Here is a 20,271-nt window from a genome sequence, read left to right on the forward strand (position 1 = left end):
TGTATAACTTACTGTACAACACAGAGGGATACAGAGCAAGCGTCTTCTCTATGCCTTGGTGACCTGTCACACTCCTTTCTAGGTTAGGATCAGTTTTCACATTATAGCCTTAGCACTTTCCATGTCTTGAAATCTCTCCAACAGCTCCTTCAATATGAAGATTTTTTGCTGGCATCACTTCCTCTGGATCGTCATCCTTTTCATCACAACCACTTTGCTCATTTACATCAGTAAGTTCTTCACTAAGTTCATCTGGCTGTACATTTAGAGTTTCTCGAATGGTGGCAGTGTCGACATTTCTGCTATCAGCCCTTTCTTCTATTATTCCACTTACGTTTGATACAAATTTCAGTGTTGTTACTTTTCATTTCTCTGCTGCACTTTCATCTTTCTTGGCCAATTCCCTCTTTCAGCTACCCATTTTTGTAAAATGTCACATGGATTTATCACTGGCAGACAAGGAGGCAACCCAACTGCATGCTTTGCTGTCTGTGTGTGAACTGAATAACAGGTGGGCAGTGAGCACGGACAGACTTTGAAAGACTGGTCACTCATCTCGATGTCCATTTGTTATTTATGTAATACAAAGAGCTAGCAGGAAAGTCTGAACTTTATGCAGTTACTCACAGTTAATATACCATGGTACCAGAAATTTGAACTGTGTTGTTAGGGACTGATGTTATTTAACTAAACCATGGTAACTGAAATTCATACATATCAGACTGATGCAAAGTGAGGACTACCTATATTTTGGGTGGGTAGGACTTCTACGTTGCTTCTAACCAAAAGAATATGGCAAAGGTGATGGGATATCATTCCTGCAATTATGTTACATTATATGAAAAAGGTGAAATGATTTTTCAGATAAAATTCAAGTCCCTAATCTTCCTTGTTACGAAGTCTACTTTATTTGAGATTAACCTAGCTACTTCAGCTTTCTTTTGTTTAGCATTTGCATGGTGTATCTTTATCCTTCCTTTTACTTTGAATCTATGTCTTTATATTTAAAGTGGGTTTCAGGACTTCCCTAGTGGTCCAGTGGGTAAAACTCCAAGCTCCCAATGCAGGGGGAGCCTGGGTTCGATCCCTAGTCGGGGAACTAAATCCTGCATGCATGCAGCAACTAAGGAGTCTGCATGCTGCAACTAAAAAAAGATCCTGCGTGCCACAACAAAGATCCTGAGTGCCGCAACTAAGACCCTGTGCAGCCATAATTAATTAATTAGTTAGTTAGTTAAAGTGGGTTTCTTGTAAACAGCATACATGTTATGTCTTTTTTTTTAAATCCGATCTGACAATCTCTTTTAGACCATTCACATTTAAAGTGATTACTGATATGGTGGGGTTAAAATCTATCTTGTTAGCTGTTTTCTATTTGTTCCGTTTGTTCTTCATTTCTTTTTTTCCTCTCTTTCTTCTTTCTCTAGGCCTTATTTAGTATTTTTTATGATTCCATTTTATCAGTTCTATTGCTATGTTTACTTAATGCTTGTTAGCTTGGTAGTGGGGAGGTGGGAGATGGGGGCAGTCTCTTCTGTTCCGGTCAATCATCAATATTAGATAGGTACTGTGGCCCCAGGTCTTGGGGTTGCGGCCTCCATAAGCATGTGATCCTCTTCCAAGCAAAATTCTGTGCCCAGAATTATGGTATTCCTTTCCTTCCCTAAGAGTAGAGCTTCTTTGTTTTTCCTGTTCTTTCTCAGCTGCAGTGGGTTTCTACCAGTTTTTGTTCCCCTTCTTCCTGCAGATTAAGACTTTTGTTCCTTTAGGAGATGAGGAGACATGTCTAGGCAGATTTTGGCAGTGGCTGTTGTTCTGCTATCCTAGCCAGCACATGGGGGACACTTTCTCAGGAGTCTCCCTGATCCTCCCTGTGAGCACCTGGTGGGGATCCTGAAGGAAAAGTCTGCAAGACAGAACCTTCTATACCTATGGCCCCCAACCTTTAGTAACTCATTAACAATTTAATATTATTGGCTTATATGACATTGGCAGTGTCTATCCCAGGTAAGCAAATGCTCACGTGCTATTTCTCCCTGCAGTGCCACCTGCATCACTCCTGATTTGGGGTTAGGTGTAAGCCCGGAAACCTTAGTTTTCCATTGGGTTCAAGAAAAGTCATTAATTTGCAATTTGTCCAGCTTTTTTCTTGTTGTAAGGATGGGAACTCTACACTCCACATCTCTGAACTGAAACCAGAAGGCTGTTGATTAGTTTTTCAAGCGTAGTTATATCTTGTATGCAGCCTTTTCTCACAGTCTAGATATTTGAAATATTAAAAGACTGTGTCAAGCAAAGTATAATGTACTAACAATTCGCTGAACATTTTGTTAATCCAACAGACTGGATATTCTTATAGTGTTAATACCTAATCAAGGATTCTGATCAGTTTGAAATAACTAATATTCTTGCCTGGGTTGCAATAATTTCAATTAAAAAAAGAACTGGGCTTCCCTGGTGGTGCAGTGGTTGAGAGTCCACCTGCCGATGCAGGGGACACGGGTTCGTGCCCCGGTCTGGGAAGATCCCACATGCCGCAGAGTGGCTGGGCCCGTGAGCCATGGCCGCTGAGCCTGCATGTCCGGAGCCTGTGCTCTGCAAAGGGAGAGGCCACAACAGTGAGAGGCCCACGTATCGCAAAAAAAAAAAAAAAACTTATTGGGAATTCCCTGGTAGTTCAGTGGTTAGGACTTGGCACTTTCACTGCCGTGGCCCAGGTTCAGTCCCTGGTCAGGGAACTAAGATCCTGCAAGCCGTGTGGCACGGCCAAATAAAAAATAAAAATAAAAAAAAATAAAAAGGGTCCTCCCGTCTCTCCTCATATCTACCACCACCTCCTCTCCCTAAATAATATATAATAACTCAATCAAACAGCATCAGTAGATAAGCTTGAAAAATAGCTGATGTGGGGTTTGTTAATGCATAAACTTAACATTTCAAATGTGAACAACTGTTTATCATAATTACCTCATCTCATCCTTTAAGCAGATATTAAATGGCTTTGAGCAGATATTAAATGGCTTTTAAGCAGATATTACATGGCTTTAAAAGGTGTTGTGCCTCAACACCTAGCTTCCTTTCCCCCAGACTGCTGATAGGAATACTGGCTCTTTTGATCCTGACCATGCAGCTTTCCTCTTCCCTTCTGGACCATATCTAGGTATTGGACATACTGTATATCAGAATAGGCATTCGATTTGAGGAAGGACCTTCACACCAGTCCTGGGCTGATGTGCCCTCAGATCCACTTTCTGCCCTTTGCTGCTCTGCTATGTGTTGCAGGGGACGGGAAAAGAGGGGGGACTCCTGTAAACTACTTTTCCAGGCCCCCTTGCAAGTGGCTTCCAGTTAAATTAATCCAATGGGTGGCACTGATAAGAGACTAGAGGGTGAGAGGAATGAAGTCAGGGTATCTCAGGCGACCTCACTCCCGGGCTCTGGTAACACCACCTTCTCCCTATGTCCGCCCCTGGGGTGACAGTGGCTTCCTGCTGTTCCTTATCTCTAGGTCGCTTCAATGCACGCTGGTTGGCTTCTCAGCTCTTCCAATGCCTTGGTTCACAGTTGTCTCCTACTGTACTACTTGCCTCTTTTTTCCTGAGTGGACTGGGACTGGGACTTCATCTGCCACATCAGAGCTTCACTCTTTACCAGATTTCCCCACAATGAATAAAAATCACTACTGCAAAGAAAAAAAAAATGTTGCCTGCCATTCCAATTCTGCAAGGATCAAGCCATTAGCCACTGCTGTCGCCCACCAGTTCATACATATTCTAGCTCCTCCATTACCTCTTAGGAGCAGTTCCTCAGAGCTATCTGAGAGGCTGTCTCTCAGGCTAAAGTCCCCGAATAAAACTTAACTCACAACTTTCACGTCGTGCATTTTTCTTTCAGGCAACACTACAGTATTACCATCTTGTCTGTGTCTCTCTCCCGTGCCATCATAAACACTCTGCACAACACTGCCATTGAAAAGAGACAATTCTCTCATTCATGTCACTGAAGAGAATCACTCTGGCCCATTCATAGCCTACTCTGTTAATGAATGCAATTGTTTCCTTCCCCAGTTCTCTCAACAGCAAAAATGTACAGTAGCCAACAGATTCCTAGACTAGAATAAGATCATCCACGGTAGGCTTGTTTTAAATGTGTGTCTATGTGTACATAAAAATGCATAACTGCATAAAAACACAGACACACACATGAAGTCCACAGTTCAAGAAAAATAAAACAAAAAGAGTCTGTATGGGGGTTACCATGACAAAAAAGAAAGACCAAAACTCCTTCATGGAATTAAGGCTTCCACTTCCAGACAAGAAAGAGAAAGAGGGACTGGAATTATCTTCATGCCTGAAACAAAAACAAACATAAACACATGAAATAATGGTTTTCAAGACACTGGACATCAGGCAATGAAGAAAAGTGATCCCTGAGAGATGCGGGGAAATGAGGTAAGCCCTTGATTGCTCCAGCTTACTGCCTTAAGAGCGTTTCCAAGCCACAAAACAGGGAGGGGAAACAGAGACAAAGTCTAGCCAACTCCTGAAACTGACAAAGCTGGGATTCTGGATACAAAAGGAGCTAAGGTTCCCAGGACTGAGCACCAGAAAGGAGACCTAAACAGAGAAAGAATCCTGGAGATCCACAGGGGGTCTCTACCTCAGGTATTCAGAAGAGATCAACATATGCATATGAGGGGAAAGAATAACCTGAAAGGATTATGGATACAGGGTTCCTTTGCGCGTGCGCGCGCGCGCGGGGGGGGGGGGGGGGGGGGGGGGGGGGGGAGTGATAAAAATGCCCTAAAATTGTGGTGAATAATGGATAGATCTACATAGGAAATCATTAAGAATATAGAGCTAAAACAATTTTGTAAAAGAATAAAACTGGAGGACTCACACTACCCAATTTTAAGATGTACTACAGAGCTGCAGCAAGCAAGACAGTATGGAACTGGCACAAAGCTAGACACAGGTATCAGTGGAACACAGGGGAAAGTCCAGAAAAACATCCATACAGATATGGGCAATTGAGGGAATTTCCTGGTAGTCCAGTGGTTAGAACTCTGCACTTTCACTACCAAGGGCACGGGTTCAATCCCTGGTCAGGGAACTAAGATCCTGCAAGCCGCGTGGCATGGCCCCCCCCTCAAATATATATGTATTTCATATTACATATCCAACAAAAAACTTGATTCCAGAATATATAAAAAACTCTCAAAAATTCAAAGAAAACAATACAATTAGAAAATGGGCAAAAGACTTGAACAGTCACTTCACCAAAAAGAATATGTGAATGGCAAATAAGCAGATGTTCAGCATCAGGGAAATGCAAATTAAAACCACGATGAGATACCACTACACATTTATTAGAATGGCTAAAATTAAAAATACTAACAATACTAAGTGCTGAAGAGAATGTGGAGCAACTGGAATGCTTACACATTGCTAGTTGGAACATACAGCTACTCCAGAAAACAGTTTGGCAGTTTCCTTATAAAGTTAAACATATGCTTACCCTATGACCCATCAATCCCACTCCTGGGTGTTTACCATAGAAAAATGGAAACTTATATTCACACAAAAACCTGTATGCTAATATTTATAGTAGCTGTATTCATAATCACAAAAAAACTGGAAACAACCTAAATGTCCCTCAACTTGCAAACAAATAAACTATGGTATATCCATAAAATGGAAGCAATAAAAATAAACTAATTATAGACACATGCAACAACATGGATAAATCTCAAAGGTCTTATGCTGAGTAAAAAAGCTAATCCCAGAGGGTTACATACTGAAAGATTCCATTTATGTTGACATTTGAAAAGACAAAACAAGAGTGATGGAGAACAGATCAGTGGTTGTCAGAGTAGGGTGGTAACATGGGTTTTTTAGGGTGAAGGAACTAATATTCACCTCAATTGTGGTGATGGCTATACATATCTATATATATTGTAAAATTCATAAAACTGTATGTCAAAAGTCAATATTACTTATGAAAATTTTTTAAATAAAATTAATAAATCTAAAAAAGTAATGATTTTTAAAATAAAAGTGGGACTTCCCTGGTGGTCCAGTGATTAAGACTCCGCACTTCCAGTGCAGGGGGCACGGGTTTGATTCCTGGTCAGGAAACTAAGATCCTACATGCTGTGAGGCACGGCCAAAAAACAAAAAAAGTGTCTTGAAACCAAAGAACCCCCAGGAACCCAAAAAGCTAACAGTCAATTGATAACACAGGAAAAAGTTAACATAATAGGCCTGATGTTGCTATTTCTAGGAGGCCCTGCTTGTATGACTGATCCGTGCAATAGCTCCTGGGAACTTGGCCTGTAAAATATCCCCTATGCTACTAATTGATAAGGTTGTTTTATGTGCCTGGAATGCTGAATATGGCCATACAAGCCTTGCTGGATAGTTTCTGCAAATGTAATTCACAGAGAACACCTGCTTTCTTCTGGGAATCAGAAATTTCAGTAACAGTACCTAATCAGTCCCCAATTAAAAAAAAAAAAAAAACTCCGAGTCTTGAGCAAGCTTCCCTAGGCAGAAACACTGTGCAGGCACTGCTGTATTTAATTGCTGGAGGAAGCAGCTTGTTCTGTGAAACCCCACCCCTTTGGAAGCCCACATCTAGACTCTTCCAGACTCCACCCATTATGTCTTTTTCCCTTGCTGATCCTGCTGTGTATCCTTTCGCTGTAACAAACCATAGTGGTGACTACAAATGTCCCTAAATCCCATGAGTCTTTCTAGCAAATCACCAAATGTGTGGGTGATCGTCAAATGCCCAAAACAGTTCCAAAATATAAGTGGTACTTTAAATCTTAACCCTTTCCTCAAACCTTTTTTTTGGATCTGTACTGCCTACTCTTTAGCCTCTCCTAGAATCCCAAGCAGTGCCATATCCACTGTAGTCTTGAACATCTGCATTAGGCCCTTGAAGGAGCCTCATATGTGACACCCGAGTTCCAAGTGGAACTCAGAGCCTGGTGTAAATGTTACAATTAGGTTCAGCAGCAAATAACAAAGACCCATTTCTCTCTCACTTACAAGGAGTCCAAAAGTATGTAGTCCAAGCCTGGCATGGCAGCTCTATGCTATCAGAGACCTCAGCTCCATCTAACTGTATTGCCAGAAATGCCTTCCATTCCCAAGGTTACCTCTTGATCCAACATGGCTGCTGGAGATCTAGCCATAACATCCACATTCAAGATGACAGAAGTCATGGCAGAAGAAGGGCATGCTCCCTTCCTTTTAAGGACACTTTGCACTAACCCCAAACAACACTTCTTCTAGTCTTTAAGCCAGAACTTGGTCATATGACCATACCTAACTGCAAGAGAGGCCAGGAAATGCAGTGCTTTCATTACACACAAATATGCTGAGCTAAAAATCAGGGTTCCATTAGAAAGATGAAAGGGAGAATGGATATTGGGAGGTAACTGGAGTCTCTGCTACACCTAGTTAGTTCTACACTCAACACAAAGTAATCTGTGAATCAACTGTTTTAATAACCTAAGATAATTTGAGGTCAACGCGTCTTTACCTAAAATGTGTTACAGAGGTAGATATGGAGAAGAGTGATAAGAAAAGATTTGTTGAGTATAAACCTAAACTGCTACTTCTTTCTTCTGCCTGCTCAAATATACTGTTGATCCCCTCAGGAGGAAATGAACACATTCCTAGAAAGACACAAACTGTCAAAAACTGACTCAAAAAGAAACAGAAAATCTGAATAGATCTATGACAAGGAGATTGAATCAATAATCAAAAACCTCCCCCAAAAGAAAAGCTCGGAACCACATGGCTTCACTGTTGAATTTTACCAAACATTTAAAGAAAAACTAATACCAATCCTTCTCATACTTCCCAAAAGTTGAAAAAGAGTGAACATTTCCTGACTCTAGGAGGCCAGCATTACCCTGATACCAAAGCCAGACAAACACATGACAAGGACAGCTACAGACCAACAGTCCCTACGAATATAGATGCAAAAATCCTCAACAGAATACTAGCAAACAGAATTCAGCAGCATATTAAAAGAATTATACACCATGACCCAATGTAATTTATCCCAGGAATGCAAAGGTGGCTCAATATATGAAAGTCAATCAATGTAATATACCATATTAATAGAATGAAGGGAAAAACCCACATCATCACCTCAACTGATGCAGAAAAAGCATTTGACAAATCTAACACCTTTTCATTATAAAACACCCAATAAACTAGAAATAAAAAGGAATTTTCAATATGATAAAGGTCATATGTGAAAAAAACACATCTAACATCATACTCAATGATGAAAGACTGAAACCTTTTCCCCTAAAATCAAGAACAAGACAAAGATGACTGCTTTCACCACTTCTATTCAACATAGTACTGGATGTTCTAACCAGAGCAATTGGGCGAGAAAGGGAAATAAAAGGCATCCAAATTGGAAAGGAAGAAGTAAAACTATCTCCATTGGCAGATGACATGATCTTACACACATAAAACCCTAAAGAATAGACACACACACACACACACACACACACACACACACACACACACACACTGTTAGAGATAATAAACAAATTCAACAAAGCTGCAGGATATAAAATCAATACCAAAAAAAAAGCAGTCATACTTCTATATATTAGTAATGAACAATCCAAAAAGGAAATTAAGAAAATAACACCATATATAAAAATTAACTAAAAACAGATCAAAGATCTAAATTTAAAAGCTAAAACAGGGAATTCCCTGGCTGTCCAGTGGTTAGGGCTCGGCGCTTTCACTGCCAGGGCCAGGTTTGATCCCTGGTCGGGGAACTAAGATCTTGTAAGCCGTGTGGTATGGCCAAAATAAATAAATAAAAGCTAAAACTATAAAACTCTTGGAAGAAAATATAGGAGGAAAGCTTCATGGCACTAGATTTTGCAATGAATATGATACCAAAAGCACAAGGAACAAAAGAAAAAATAGATAAATTGAACTTCATCAAAATTAAAACTTTTGCGCATCAAAGGACACTATCGTAGAGTGAAAAGGTAACCCAATGGATAGGAGAAAATATTTACAAATCATATATCTGATAAGAGAATAATATCCAGAATATGTAGAGAACTACAACTCAACAACAAAAAATAATCAAATTTTTAAAATAGACAGAGGCTTGAATGAACATTTCTCCAAAGAAGATATACAAATAGCCAACGAGCACATGAAAAGATGCTCAACATTATTAGTCCTTAGGGAAGCATCAATCAAACCCATAATAAACTACCACTTCACAACTACTAGGGTGACTATTAAAAAAACAAACAGAAAATAAGTAGGAAAGGATGTGGCGATATTGGAACCCTTGTGCATTGTGGTGGGAATGTAAAATACTGCAGCCACTTTGGAAAACAGTTCAGTGGTTCCTCAAAAATTTAAACACAGACTTACCCTACGACCCAGGAATTCCACTTCTAGGTATATACTCAAAAGAACTGAAAATAGAAACTCAAACAGACACTTGTATGCAAATGTTCATAGCAGTATTATACCACCAATAGCCAAAAGGTGGAAACAACCCAAGTGTCCCTGAACTGATGGATGGATACACAAAATGTAGTGTATATATACAATGGGATACTATTCAGCCACAGAAAGGAATGAAGTTCATGTACCTGCTACAACATGGATGAACCTTGAAAATATTATTTTAAGTGAAACAGATAAAATATTGTATGAATACACTTATATGAAATCTCTAGAATAAGCAAATTCATAGAGACAGAAAGTAGATTAAAGGTTATCAGGGGCTAGGGTGAGGGAGGAATGGGGCATTATTATTTAATGAGTACAAGGTTTCTATTTGGGGTGATGAAAAAATTTTGGAAATAGTGGTGATGGTCACACAATTTTATGAATGTTATTAATGCTAGTGAATTATACAGTTAAAATAATTTAAATGACATTTTATGTTATATATATTTTACCACAATAAAAAAAGAAAGAAAAACCCACCATGTGGCTTATTAGCTAAATATACAATTTTCTGCAAACACATACTCACCTATCCCTTCATTCTCCTTTCTTAAACAGTTCGCTGTGATTCAAGCAGATGTTTTCACAAAAGGTTTCCTTCTCAGAAACTTCACTCTCAGTGTAAATCCGGGGCACAACAACTTGAAGGAAGGACCTTTAATGCTAAGCAGTATTACAGCATCTCATTTTTTGTTAGACAAAGTAGAATCCATTAAACAAATATTCCCATAGCACCTACTATGGGTTAGGCACTGTTCTAGGGGCAGAGACAGAGCAAACAAAAGAGATATTCCTGCCTGCACCAGGCTTCTTTCTCACGTATTGTGTTTTGGAAAATCTCTCCAGGAGACTATGATATGCCTGTGACAACTAGCACAGTAAGAGCAGAGAGACCCGAGCGCTTGACAGACCCAGTTCTACCCGCTTCCCCACCTCTGTGATAGCGATGTCTAGAGATGAGAAAACTTTTAAGCAACTGCTCCCACCTGAGAAGGCCTAGTGCAGCCACTCTGATCACCATTTGACTACATTCCTCCATAACACTGGGAGACTTCTGTCATACTGTTTTAGTTCGGGCTACTATAACAAAGTACCATAGACTGTGCAGCCTATAAACCAGAGAAATTTATTTCTCCCAGTTCTGGAGGCTGAAGTCCAAGATCAGGGTACCAGTATGATCGGGTTCTGGTGAGAGTCCTCTTCTGGGTTGTACACTGGCGACTTCTCGTTGTATCCTCACATGGTGGAGAGTTCTCTGGGGCCTCTTTTTAAGGGCACTAATCCCATTCATGAGGGCTCCACCTTCATGACCTAATTACTTCCCAAATGCCAAATGTCCCAATACCATCATCACCCTGGGAGTTAGGACTTCAACATACGATTTTTGAGAGGCCACAAATGTTCAGTCCATAACACATATCAATGGAGTAACACCTGGAATGTGGCCTTTGGGGTACAAATGAGCAGGTATCTTGGCTTTACTTGGATTCAAGGGCCCCAGACAGATCTAGCATAGGAAAGTTGATTCTTCCAAACTGGCCAGCCTCACCCCTTGCAGCTGTACACTGGAGTTTGGAGACAAAGTCCCAGCTAATAATAAAGGGTCACTTTGCTTTGTTTTATACTCTGGGCATGGATTTCCCTCAAAGACCTCCTGAAACCAGGTAATCAGGGCACGATTCAGGTTCTGCTCTATCCTGGCTAAACACATCCTCAACCTATTGATCTCATCCTTTAATAGATCCCCATTTACCAATCTCAAACATGTGACTCTAAACAAATGAGGTACTAAGCCTAACTTCCAATTTCTTCATCTCGCAGAATGGGGTCAATAATACGGTCTTCATACATTTGATGTGACGGTTAAATGGCTTAAAGTATGCAAAATACTTAATATGGTGCTTGACTATTATAGCAGGTGCTCAATAAACAGCTGCTATTCTTTTCCTTCATTTATTTAATTACAAGCAACATAGTGAATGTATTTAAGGGGTGAAAACTTAAATATTCTATAGCAGTGAGTTTCAAACTTCAGTATTTAAAAGAAAAAAACCTTGGTAGTGTATTGAATCACAGATTTCTGGGCCCCACTGAGACATTCTCAGTCAGTCTGGGGCCAGACATGCTATTTTTAACAAGCTCCCAGGTAATGCTGATAGGTCTATTGAAACAACTTCATAAACTGAAGATGAATGCCCTCTTCAAACTGGATCACTTAAAATACAAAATTTAGTTTATCAACAGCTGACAACAACAAGAAATATGCATGCAAATCCTACTACTTCTCTTTTCTGGATTATGTATTACAAAGTACTCATCAAATACTTCAGAGATTGGCTAGCTGCTTTCCAAACCTGTTCCTCTTACTCCAACTAGACGATATTTCCCTGCCTCCCTTCCAGTTAGATGTGGCCTCGTGACCAAATTCTGTCCAACAGAAGCTGCGAAGCAATGTGCAACACTTCCAGGCTTAGTGTCTAAGCCTTCCCCATATGATCTTCTTTTTCTTGCCTCATTCGTTGGCTGGAGGGAGAGGATTCCAAAGCCCCAAGGGATGGGGAAGCCACAAGATGGAAGACACCTGGTCCCTGAATCACCACATGGAGAGCCACCTGCCAGACCCTTGCACTGGCCCATTACATGAGTAAAAAATGAACTTTTCTCTGGTTAGGCCAGAAATTTGGGGTTGGTCTATTATAACAGCTAGCATTGCCCTAATACAAATATCCACATTGATTAAAAGAGAGGGATCATGGGCTTCCCTGGTGGCGCAGTGGTTGAGAGTCCACCTGCCGATGCAGGGGACACGGGTTCGTGCCCCAGTCTGGGAAGATCCCACATGCCGCGGAGCGGCTGGGCCCCGTGAGCCATGGCCACTGAGCCTGAGCATCCGGAGCCTGTGCTCTGCAACGGGAGAGGCCACAAAAGTGAGAGGCCCGCGTACCGCAAAAAAAAAAAAAAAAAGGGAGCATGATTTAACCAAAGGAGAAAAGTCTCCTAATATATACTCTCTTCTAAGTGGAACAGAGGCAGTTTTTCAAAAAACATGTGAACCTAAAAATCAAACCAAAAAACTGAAATGAAAAAGAAGTTACTGATTCTTAAGTCACGTAAGCCTAACATCACCTCATGCAACCTAAAGTCAGTGTTACACAGTGTCAGAAAGAGTTTAATGAGAGTAACAGATGGGTTGTAGACAGCCTCACCTGTACAACATTTTAGACAGAACAGTTAACAAAGTTACCAGCTAAGAAGTTACAGGGAGGTTAACATCTCCCCCAATCTTCTATTTTAATGAAAATTTCAAAACAGACAAAAAGTTGACAGAATATAAAGCACACCTTTTCATCCACCACCTAGATTTAACAATTGCTAGTATTTTGCCATTATTTTTCCTCTACGTATGTGGTGAATTTTTTTCGACTGAACTTTTTGAAAGTTGCATACATTAGGACTCATACACTTCACCCCTAAATACTTCAGCCTACATCTCCAAATAAGTACATTCTCCTATATAAATAACCTTAATTATCACACCTAAGAAAATAACAGTAATTTCCTAATCATCTAATACCAAGTCCACATTCAAATATCCCCAACTGTCCCCCAAACATTTTTATAGCTCATTTTCATAAACCAGGAGCCAATCAACTGTCCTGTGCTACATTTGGTTATGTCTCTTTGGTCTCCATTAACTCAGAACACTGTCTTAGTCTGCTCAGGCTGCTAGAACAAAATACCACAGACTGGATGGCTTAAACAGTATTTCTCACAGTTCTGGAGGCTGAGAAGTCCAAGATCAAGGTGCTGGCAGATTCGGTGTCTGGTTAGGATGCTCTTCCTGGCTTGTGGGTTGCTGCCTTCTTGCTGTATCCTCACATGGCAGAAGAGAGAGGGCACTGATCCCATCATGGAGAGTCCACCCTCATGACCCCATCTAAACCTAATCTCCTCCCAAAGGCCCCACTTTCAAAGACCGTCACATTGGGGATTGGGACTTCAACATATGAATTTTGAGAGGACACAATTCAGTCACTTATCTTGCCTTTCTGTTTCCCTTGACATAGACTTTTTGAAGAAACCAGGACCAACTGTCTTGCAGACTGTCCCATATTTTGGATATGCCCGTTTTCACATGGTATTTTATAACTTATTTCTCTGTCCCCTATATTTCCTATAAACTGGAATATGTGCCTAAACCTCGATTAGATTCAGATGAAACATTCTGAGGACGAATACTACATAGGTAAAGCTGCATGCTTCCTCTTGCAACACATCAGGAGGCATATAATACCAGATAGTTCCACAAGGACCAAGGATAAATTTGATGACTTGAGTATAAGATGGTGACTGCCAGACCTCTCCACTGTAAAGGTACCTTCTTTCCTTTGTGATAGGTAAGTAATCTGTGGGGTGATACTCGGCACCATGCAAGTACCATGTTCCCCAACAACCTCTCACCTATGGCTCTGGAATTCACTGAAAATCCTTGTCTAAATCAACTGTCCTTGCGAGCTGTGAAATGGTGATTTCTAATTACATCATTCCAAAAAGGTTCTAAGAAATGCTTTCAGGAAATGTCATTTTTCTAATTTTAAGACACATTTTACTTCCATTTCTAATTTTTAAATAACTAATGTTATCGAACCACACAACTTATAATCTATTTCTAATGCATTTTTGCTACAAAAAAAGGTGTTTGCTTTATTTTTTAATTTTTATTTTATATTGGAGTATAGTTGATTAACAATGTTGTGTTAGTTTTGGGTGTACAGCAAAGTGATTCAGTTATACATATACATGTATCTATTCTTTGTTTGCTTTATTTTTAAATGTTTCAATTGCAAAAGTAATGTGTAAGTGTTATAGAAATTTCAGGCCATTCAGAAGAGTACAAAAGGAAAAGTAACATCTCCCCTCTCTCCCTCCCAACAACAGGTCCCACTGTCAAAGGATAACCACTGCTAAGTTTGTGCATCCTTCCAGAGCACACATATCATATATAAATGTATATGCATCATGTTTATGTATATACATCATATGGCTTTCAAAAAAATAAATGAGATACTATACATACTGCTCTGTGCCTTGTTTTTTCCCACAAAACTATGTGTGGGCAGCTGCCCTAAAAGGACATCTCAAAACACCTCTTTTTCCCAGCTGCATAGTATTCCTTAGTGGGAATGTGCTGTAGTTTAACCAGTTCCTTCTTAATGAGTATTGCAACTTGTTTCTGCTGCAACAAATATTGCCATCTATATAACGTAACATGCTAGTGCATGTATTTCTGAAAAATAAAGTCCAAGAATGGAGACTGCTGGATAAAAGAGTAGAATAGCTACCCTGTAAATTTTTTTCTAAGTATTAACAAATAGCCCACCAAAAATTACGATTCTCATCACTTCCACTAACTGTATCCTAATGCATTTTAAAATTACAGCAGGTCTGTGCTCAAGTAGCAATGCTGGCCAAAGAATCACAAATCTAAGTTGAAAATGAGAACTAATATTTACCAAGTAAGTACCAGACACTGCACTTGACCTTTACAATATCACAATAATACAAAAATTCTGTGAGGTGAGTGGCATTGTCTCCATTTTTGAAAAGAGGAATCTAAGGCTCAGAGAGCTTGCCCAATGTTACACAGCTTTATAAGTAACAGGGCCAACATTTGAACCCAGGGGATCTGGTACCCAACGGAGACTATACAGAGCTTCCCCAAACTAGGGCCAAAGTGAAGGGCTCTTAAAAATAAATAAATAAATAAGGGCTCCGGATTAACCAGGAAGAGGGTGGTTCTGAAATGTTTGCTCACAGGCTCAAATGTTAATTTCATGCTACTGCAAAAAGCCATATTTCCTCTTTCAGACTTTGACTTTGAACCCACCCTCAGCCTGTGCTTAGGAATTCAGCTTCAACAAAACAACAATGAGCCCACCGTCCACAGAACCTGGAGGGGCTGACCAACATGTACTTGGAAAGTTGACAGGCGTGGAGGAGGGGGAAGCCAGAAGCAGGCGGTGGGCTAGCATGGCAAAGTTAGATATTCTGGACCCATATCAGTTGTCACAAAAACATTATGGGGGAAGTGGAACCACTGTACACACGAGAGAGAACCACAATTAACTGACACAGTCTGTTTATGACACCTTTCCTTGCCTCAAACACTCGCTGTTTCTGCTGCACAGACATGCGGGGCTTGGTAACTTCAGGACGGCACTCAATCATGTACCGAGCCAGACAGCTGGGAGCTCCCTGCCCTGACAAAACAGGTTAGACTGGTGCCAGGCAAGCACCTTACCCACTGCCCTGCAGCTCCCATCGCAGGGTCTGGGGGCTGCCTTCAACGTCCCTGGAGAGTCTAGTCTTTGGTCACCTTCCCTTGTAGCTGCCTGGACCAGTGGCCAGGGAGGAGGAGTGCTTCTAACTGTCCCTTGGTGAGTAGGGGAATTCCTTTCAATTTAAATGCTAAGCATTCACAGCATGTCTCTTCTTGTCCTTAGGTCCTTTGGGATCTATCTGTACACACCGCTCCTAAAGTAACATCAACTCTTTTGGGGAGATAGTGGGATAAAAGGAGCGAGGAAGAGGAGGGAAAATCGCTTCCCCTTTCCCTGTCTTGTCTCCCTTCCAAACACAGGGTTCCAAAAGTTTCATGGGTAGTCAACAATTGAAAGATCACAGAAAATTGATAACAATGTGATTTGAATAGGGAGAAGCGGGCATCAAACTGGGTGATTTGAGGAGCATCTTAAAATGCCACAACAATGCCACAGAATGGAGGCATGGACATGCTATTAGGTGATTCCACTTCCAAAGTTAAAAAGAAAGCACAAAAGGGTATAAAGTGATGTCTCCCTCCCACCCCTATGTCCCACCCACCTAGTTCCTCCCCCACAAGGAAACCAATGGTACTAGTCTATTGCATGTCCTTCCAGAGATATTTTACAACTACACCAGCAAATACATATATTATCACATTTTAATATATTACTATATATTAATACATTGTATCATATATGTATATATCACAACTTATTTTAAATATTAAAGCCTTCCCTCTCAAAGTACCACTTAAATATTTTTAAAGTGGCAGGAATTAGATTTTTTAAATTTCAAAGTAAAGAATTGAAATTCGCAGCTGAACTCTTTTCACTCATGAAAACTTACCAACATTTAAAAGTTAAATTGGTCACCTCCATAAATTAAGTTGGGCATCCAGCACACAGCTGATACTTAACAAATGTTTCCTTAGATCTTTTTGTCCTTTATTACTCAGAGGCAACAGGACAGTTACTCATTTCCTCTATTGATATCAAGAAATGAAATCTGATTTCTTACTATTAAGAAAGAGAAGTCCTGAAATTTGCACTGCATTCACATAAGTATTCAAAGATTTTCATACCGAATTTTAATCAGAATCCCTATCCCAATAGTCTAAGTATACATTGGCTAGTTAGCTTATCAAATGACATTAGAATTCAGAATTGGGGGCGGGGGAGACTTGAAACAGTAGACTAAATATCCCTGAGAAAAAGAGAAATATTTTCTCTCAATTATAGGCAACCCACACCAAAATATTAATATTTGGCAGAACCTAGGACATCTCACATTGACAAACAAATTTCTTAATGCATTTCAAAGGAAGATTAAAAAACCCAAAGACACAGAACAAAATTACAGAGAATGCTATGAGAGGATGTTGCCTTTTCTGAACATCATCAATTAAACCAGATTTCCGCAAGACAAAATGAAACAGTACACTGGTAGCACAATCCCAATGACTAAAAGATTGAGATGAGTTTAAAAAGTACATATCCACAAAGGAAAATTCCACTGTTGTTTTCAAGCCTTAAGATAAAGGTGACTGAGCTGCTAAGAACATGGAGTACTCCTCAGAAAATCCATTTTTAAATCCCATTTCCATGCACTTGAGCATGTATTTATGAGCCTGTCAAATCTACCTTCTAAAAGTATTTCACACTGTACTTTAATGAATTGGATCTAAGGGCTATAAAATAAAAATATTTTCATGGCTATCTATATACATATAAAGGCAACGTTCATTTGCACTATGGCAGAGTCAATCGCCTGAAATGACAACATGCTTCAACTCCCCACTCTGCTACCTGCTCAGGAAACCTTCGAGCTTACCTGCAGCCTGGGCATCAGTCGTCACCGAATGACACAAACCACAAAGCTAAAGAATGGCCAGGTTTGTGTTCACACCTATAATTTGCAATAACCAAACTCAGTTTTAGATCTGGTCCTGTTTCAACTCAAGTCCTGTTTAGGCCACTACCTCTTTAAAACTAGAGGGCTCCCTGACAGCACTTCATAACCTTGGTGGCCATGAGCCTGGGCTGTCAACAGTCAAGAACCATGAGAAGCAAGGCCCAGGGCCAAGGGTAATTGTCACATTAAAGATTAAGGTGTCTGCTTTCCATTCTCTATCAGGGAACCCTGAATGGAAATTGAGTGGAGAGATCCCTCCAGTATAAGTGATGAAGTCAAATGTTCCCTACTGAGAACAGTCGTGAAGTGGGCTCATCTATTTCACATGAGGATGCCAACCCGGGCCTTAACTCCACTGAATTAAATTCAAAAAGAGAATACTTGGTTCCAGTTTGGAGTCATGTCATGGTGGGCGGGGGTGGGGGCGGAGTGGGGGCATGGCGGGGGGAAGAGGGATGATTCAGATTGTGGCTGACATCCATGTAGTAACGGAAGATTTGTGCTGACCACTGTGCATGTAAAACACCGTGTGCCATTAAATCCAGAAAAGGATGGTGGCATTAGCCCACCTTTCACAACAAAAGAAGGCTGACTCCAGAATTAAAACCACTACTTTTCCTCTTCATACACCCTTAAATCTATCTTCGAAGTCGTGTCCTTCTTACAATCTGAGGAATAGGAAAGCTCCTCTTAGCTTAGAGAAGGCAAGTAACTGGGTAAAACTTCCCACCTGGACATAAGAGTGGGAGGCGTGCCCATCTCCCCGACTAGGCCCGCCATGGCGGTGCACCACTCTTAAGTCCTGGACCACGCTCACCTTTCACAGTGCTTCAAGCTTCGACTTTATTCACAAGAGATCCGGGAACACAGATGTCAGAAGTGGGCGCCCACCCAGGTTGACCATGGACGCGGCGGCATCCACCAAGCCCCGTCAGCCGCAACCCAAGCCGAGGAACGCTCAGTCCTCGCCCCACCCTCACGGTGGCCTGCTTCCTGGGGCGGTGCGGTTCCTGGGAGGTCACCCACCTCCCGCCACCGCACACACCCTGTGGAGCTGAACTGGGGCGGGGGCGCGAGAGGGGGCAAAGCTGAGACAGAACCGATCGGACAGAACCAGGCCACCCCGGTGCCTTTCATTTTCCCGGTTCCCCTTGAAGAAACGTCGAAATGGAGTGGAATTCTCTTTCATGGTAATAGGGAGCCCGAAAATGCAGACAGTTGACCTTGGGAACCAAGACCGTCGCAGCGGGAAACGGAAAAGAAACGAAACACGTCGGCAAGTGAAGGGGGAGCACAAGGCGGCGACGGGGGGCGGGGGGGAGCGCAGCAGCCCGGGCGGCCGAGGGGAGTCGGGGACGGTGGGCGCGGGTGCAGGGTGCTCACCGTAGATCATGGCCAGCCCGGTCTCGTGCAGGAAGCGCACCCGGCGGTGCTTGAAGAGCCAGATGGTGAGGATGGTGAGCGTGAGCAGCAGGATGAAGGTGAGCAGGCTCACGCTGTCCTGCCGGTGGCTCTCCTCCGCCTCCTTCTCCGTGGCGAGCTCCTCCATGGCGCTGCTGTCCTCGGCCGCCGCCCCAGAGGAGGAGGCTGAGGCCGCCGCGCGCAGCCCCCGACCCAGCAGCAGCGGGAGCAGCGGCAGCAGCAGCAGCCGCGGTGGCAGCGCCCGAACCACCCGCTCCGGGCCGAGGCGTGCCGCGTCACCAGGCTCCATGGCCCCAGCGCCGCCCGCGCGCCTCCTGCGCGCTGGGACAGGCAGCCCGCGCCGTCGGCGGCTTCCCGTGGCGCCGCCGACCTGCCCGAGTGGCCGCTGAAGCCGCAGCTCCTCCTCCCGCTCGCGCCGGGGCCGGGGCCGCGCCGGGAGCCGCGCTGGGGGAGGGGCGCGCGCAGTGCGCAGGATCCCCAAGCACCGCCCCCCGCCCGCGCACCTGTCCGGCCCCCGGCCGCGCCGCGGGCCCGCCCCGTCGCCTCCCCAGCGGGGTCGCCGGTCGCCTTCCAGCCTGCGGGCGGGACCGCTGGCCCCTCGCCTTCTGCGCTCCTCGCCTGGTCCCGGCGTACCTGGCCAGGCCGTCTGGGCTCGCGGGGCCACTTCCTGGGCACTCGCCGCCGCGCTTCGTAAACGGGACGCCAGAGGTCGCCCGTGCCTGGCAGGAGCATCCTCTTGGATGTGCGGTCTCGAGTCCCGTGTCTGGGACCACTCGAAGTATTTGATCTCCGGCCAGTGTGTAGCCGCCCTGGGCCCAGTAAAGTGGGGACTCTGGAGAAGCCGAGGAGCCTCGAAGCCACGTTACCCCCTACACCTCTCTTCCCACGTCTCTCAGAGTGCCTTCCAGCATTCATGGCTTCCCAGAATCCGCCAGGCTTCATTCAAACCTCGGCTTTAGCCTGACCCAAAGTGAGGACCGATAAGGGATTGAAATGAGGGAAGAGCGTTAAAATAGCACCTTTACCACTTGGCAAGTAGACTGACTTCTTATTCTGGACTGTGTAACTAACCCTCAGGGGGAAGCAGGTTGAA

The 20,271-nt window shown here is 42.7% G+C and overlaps 1 protein-coding gene across 4 annotated transcripts in view; it reads right to left on the bottom strand.

Annotated features, from left to right (window-relative positions):
- Positions 1 to 19,797, bottom strand: part of SLC9A7 (solute carrier family 9 member A7) — a 153,062-nt gene extending 133,265 nt beyond the window's left edge. For 3 of the 4 annotated variants that reach the window (XM_004282005.3, XM_033409712.2, XM_033409713.2), the window contains exon 1: positions 19,140 to 19,795. In XM_004282005.3, the coding sequence (XP_004282053.1) occupies positions 19,140 to 19,467 (328 nt within the window). In that variant the 5' untranslated portion in view covers positions 19,468 to 19,795. Of the gene's footprint in view, positions 1 to 19,139 lie in introns of all 4 variants that reach the window. The other variant, XM_049704820.1, reaches the window with a different exon arrangement.
- Positions 19,798 to 20,271: the final 474 nt, after the last annotated feature.

The sequence above is a fragment of the Orcinus orca genome, chromosome X, assembly GCF_937001465.1.
Source record: "Orcinus orca chromosome X, mOrcOrc1.1, whole genome shotgun sequence".
Taxonomy (NCBI): Eukaryota; Metazoa; Chordata; class Mammalia; order Artiodactyla; family Delphinidae; genus Orcinus; species Orcinus orca.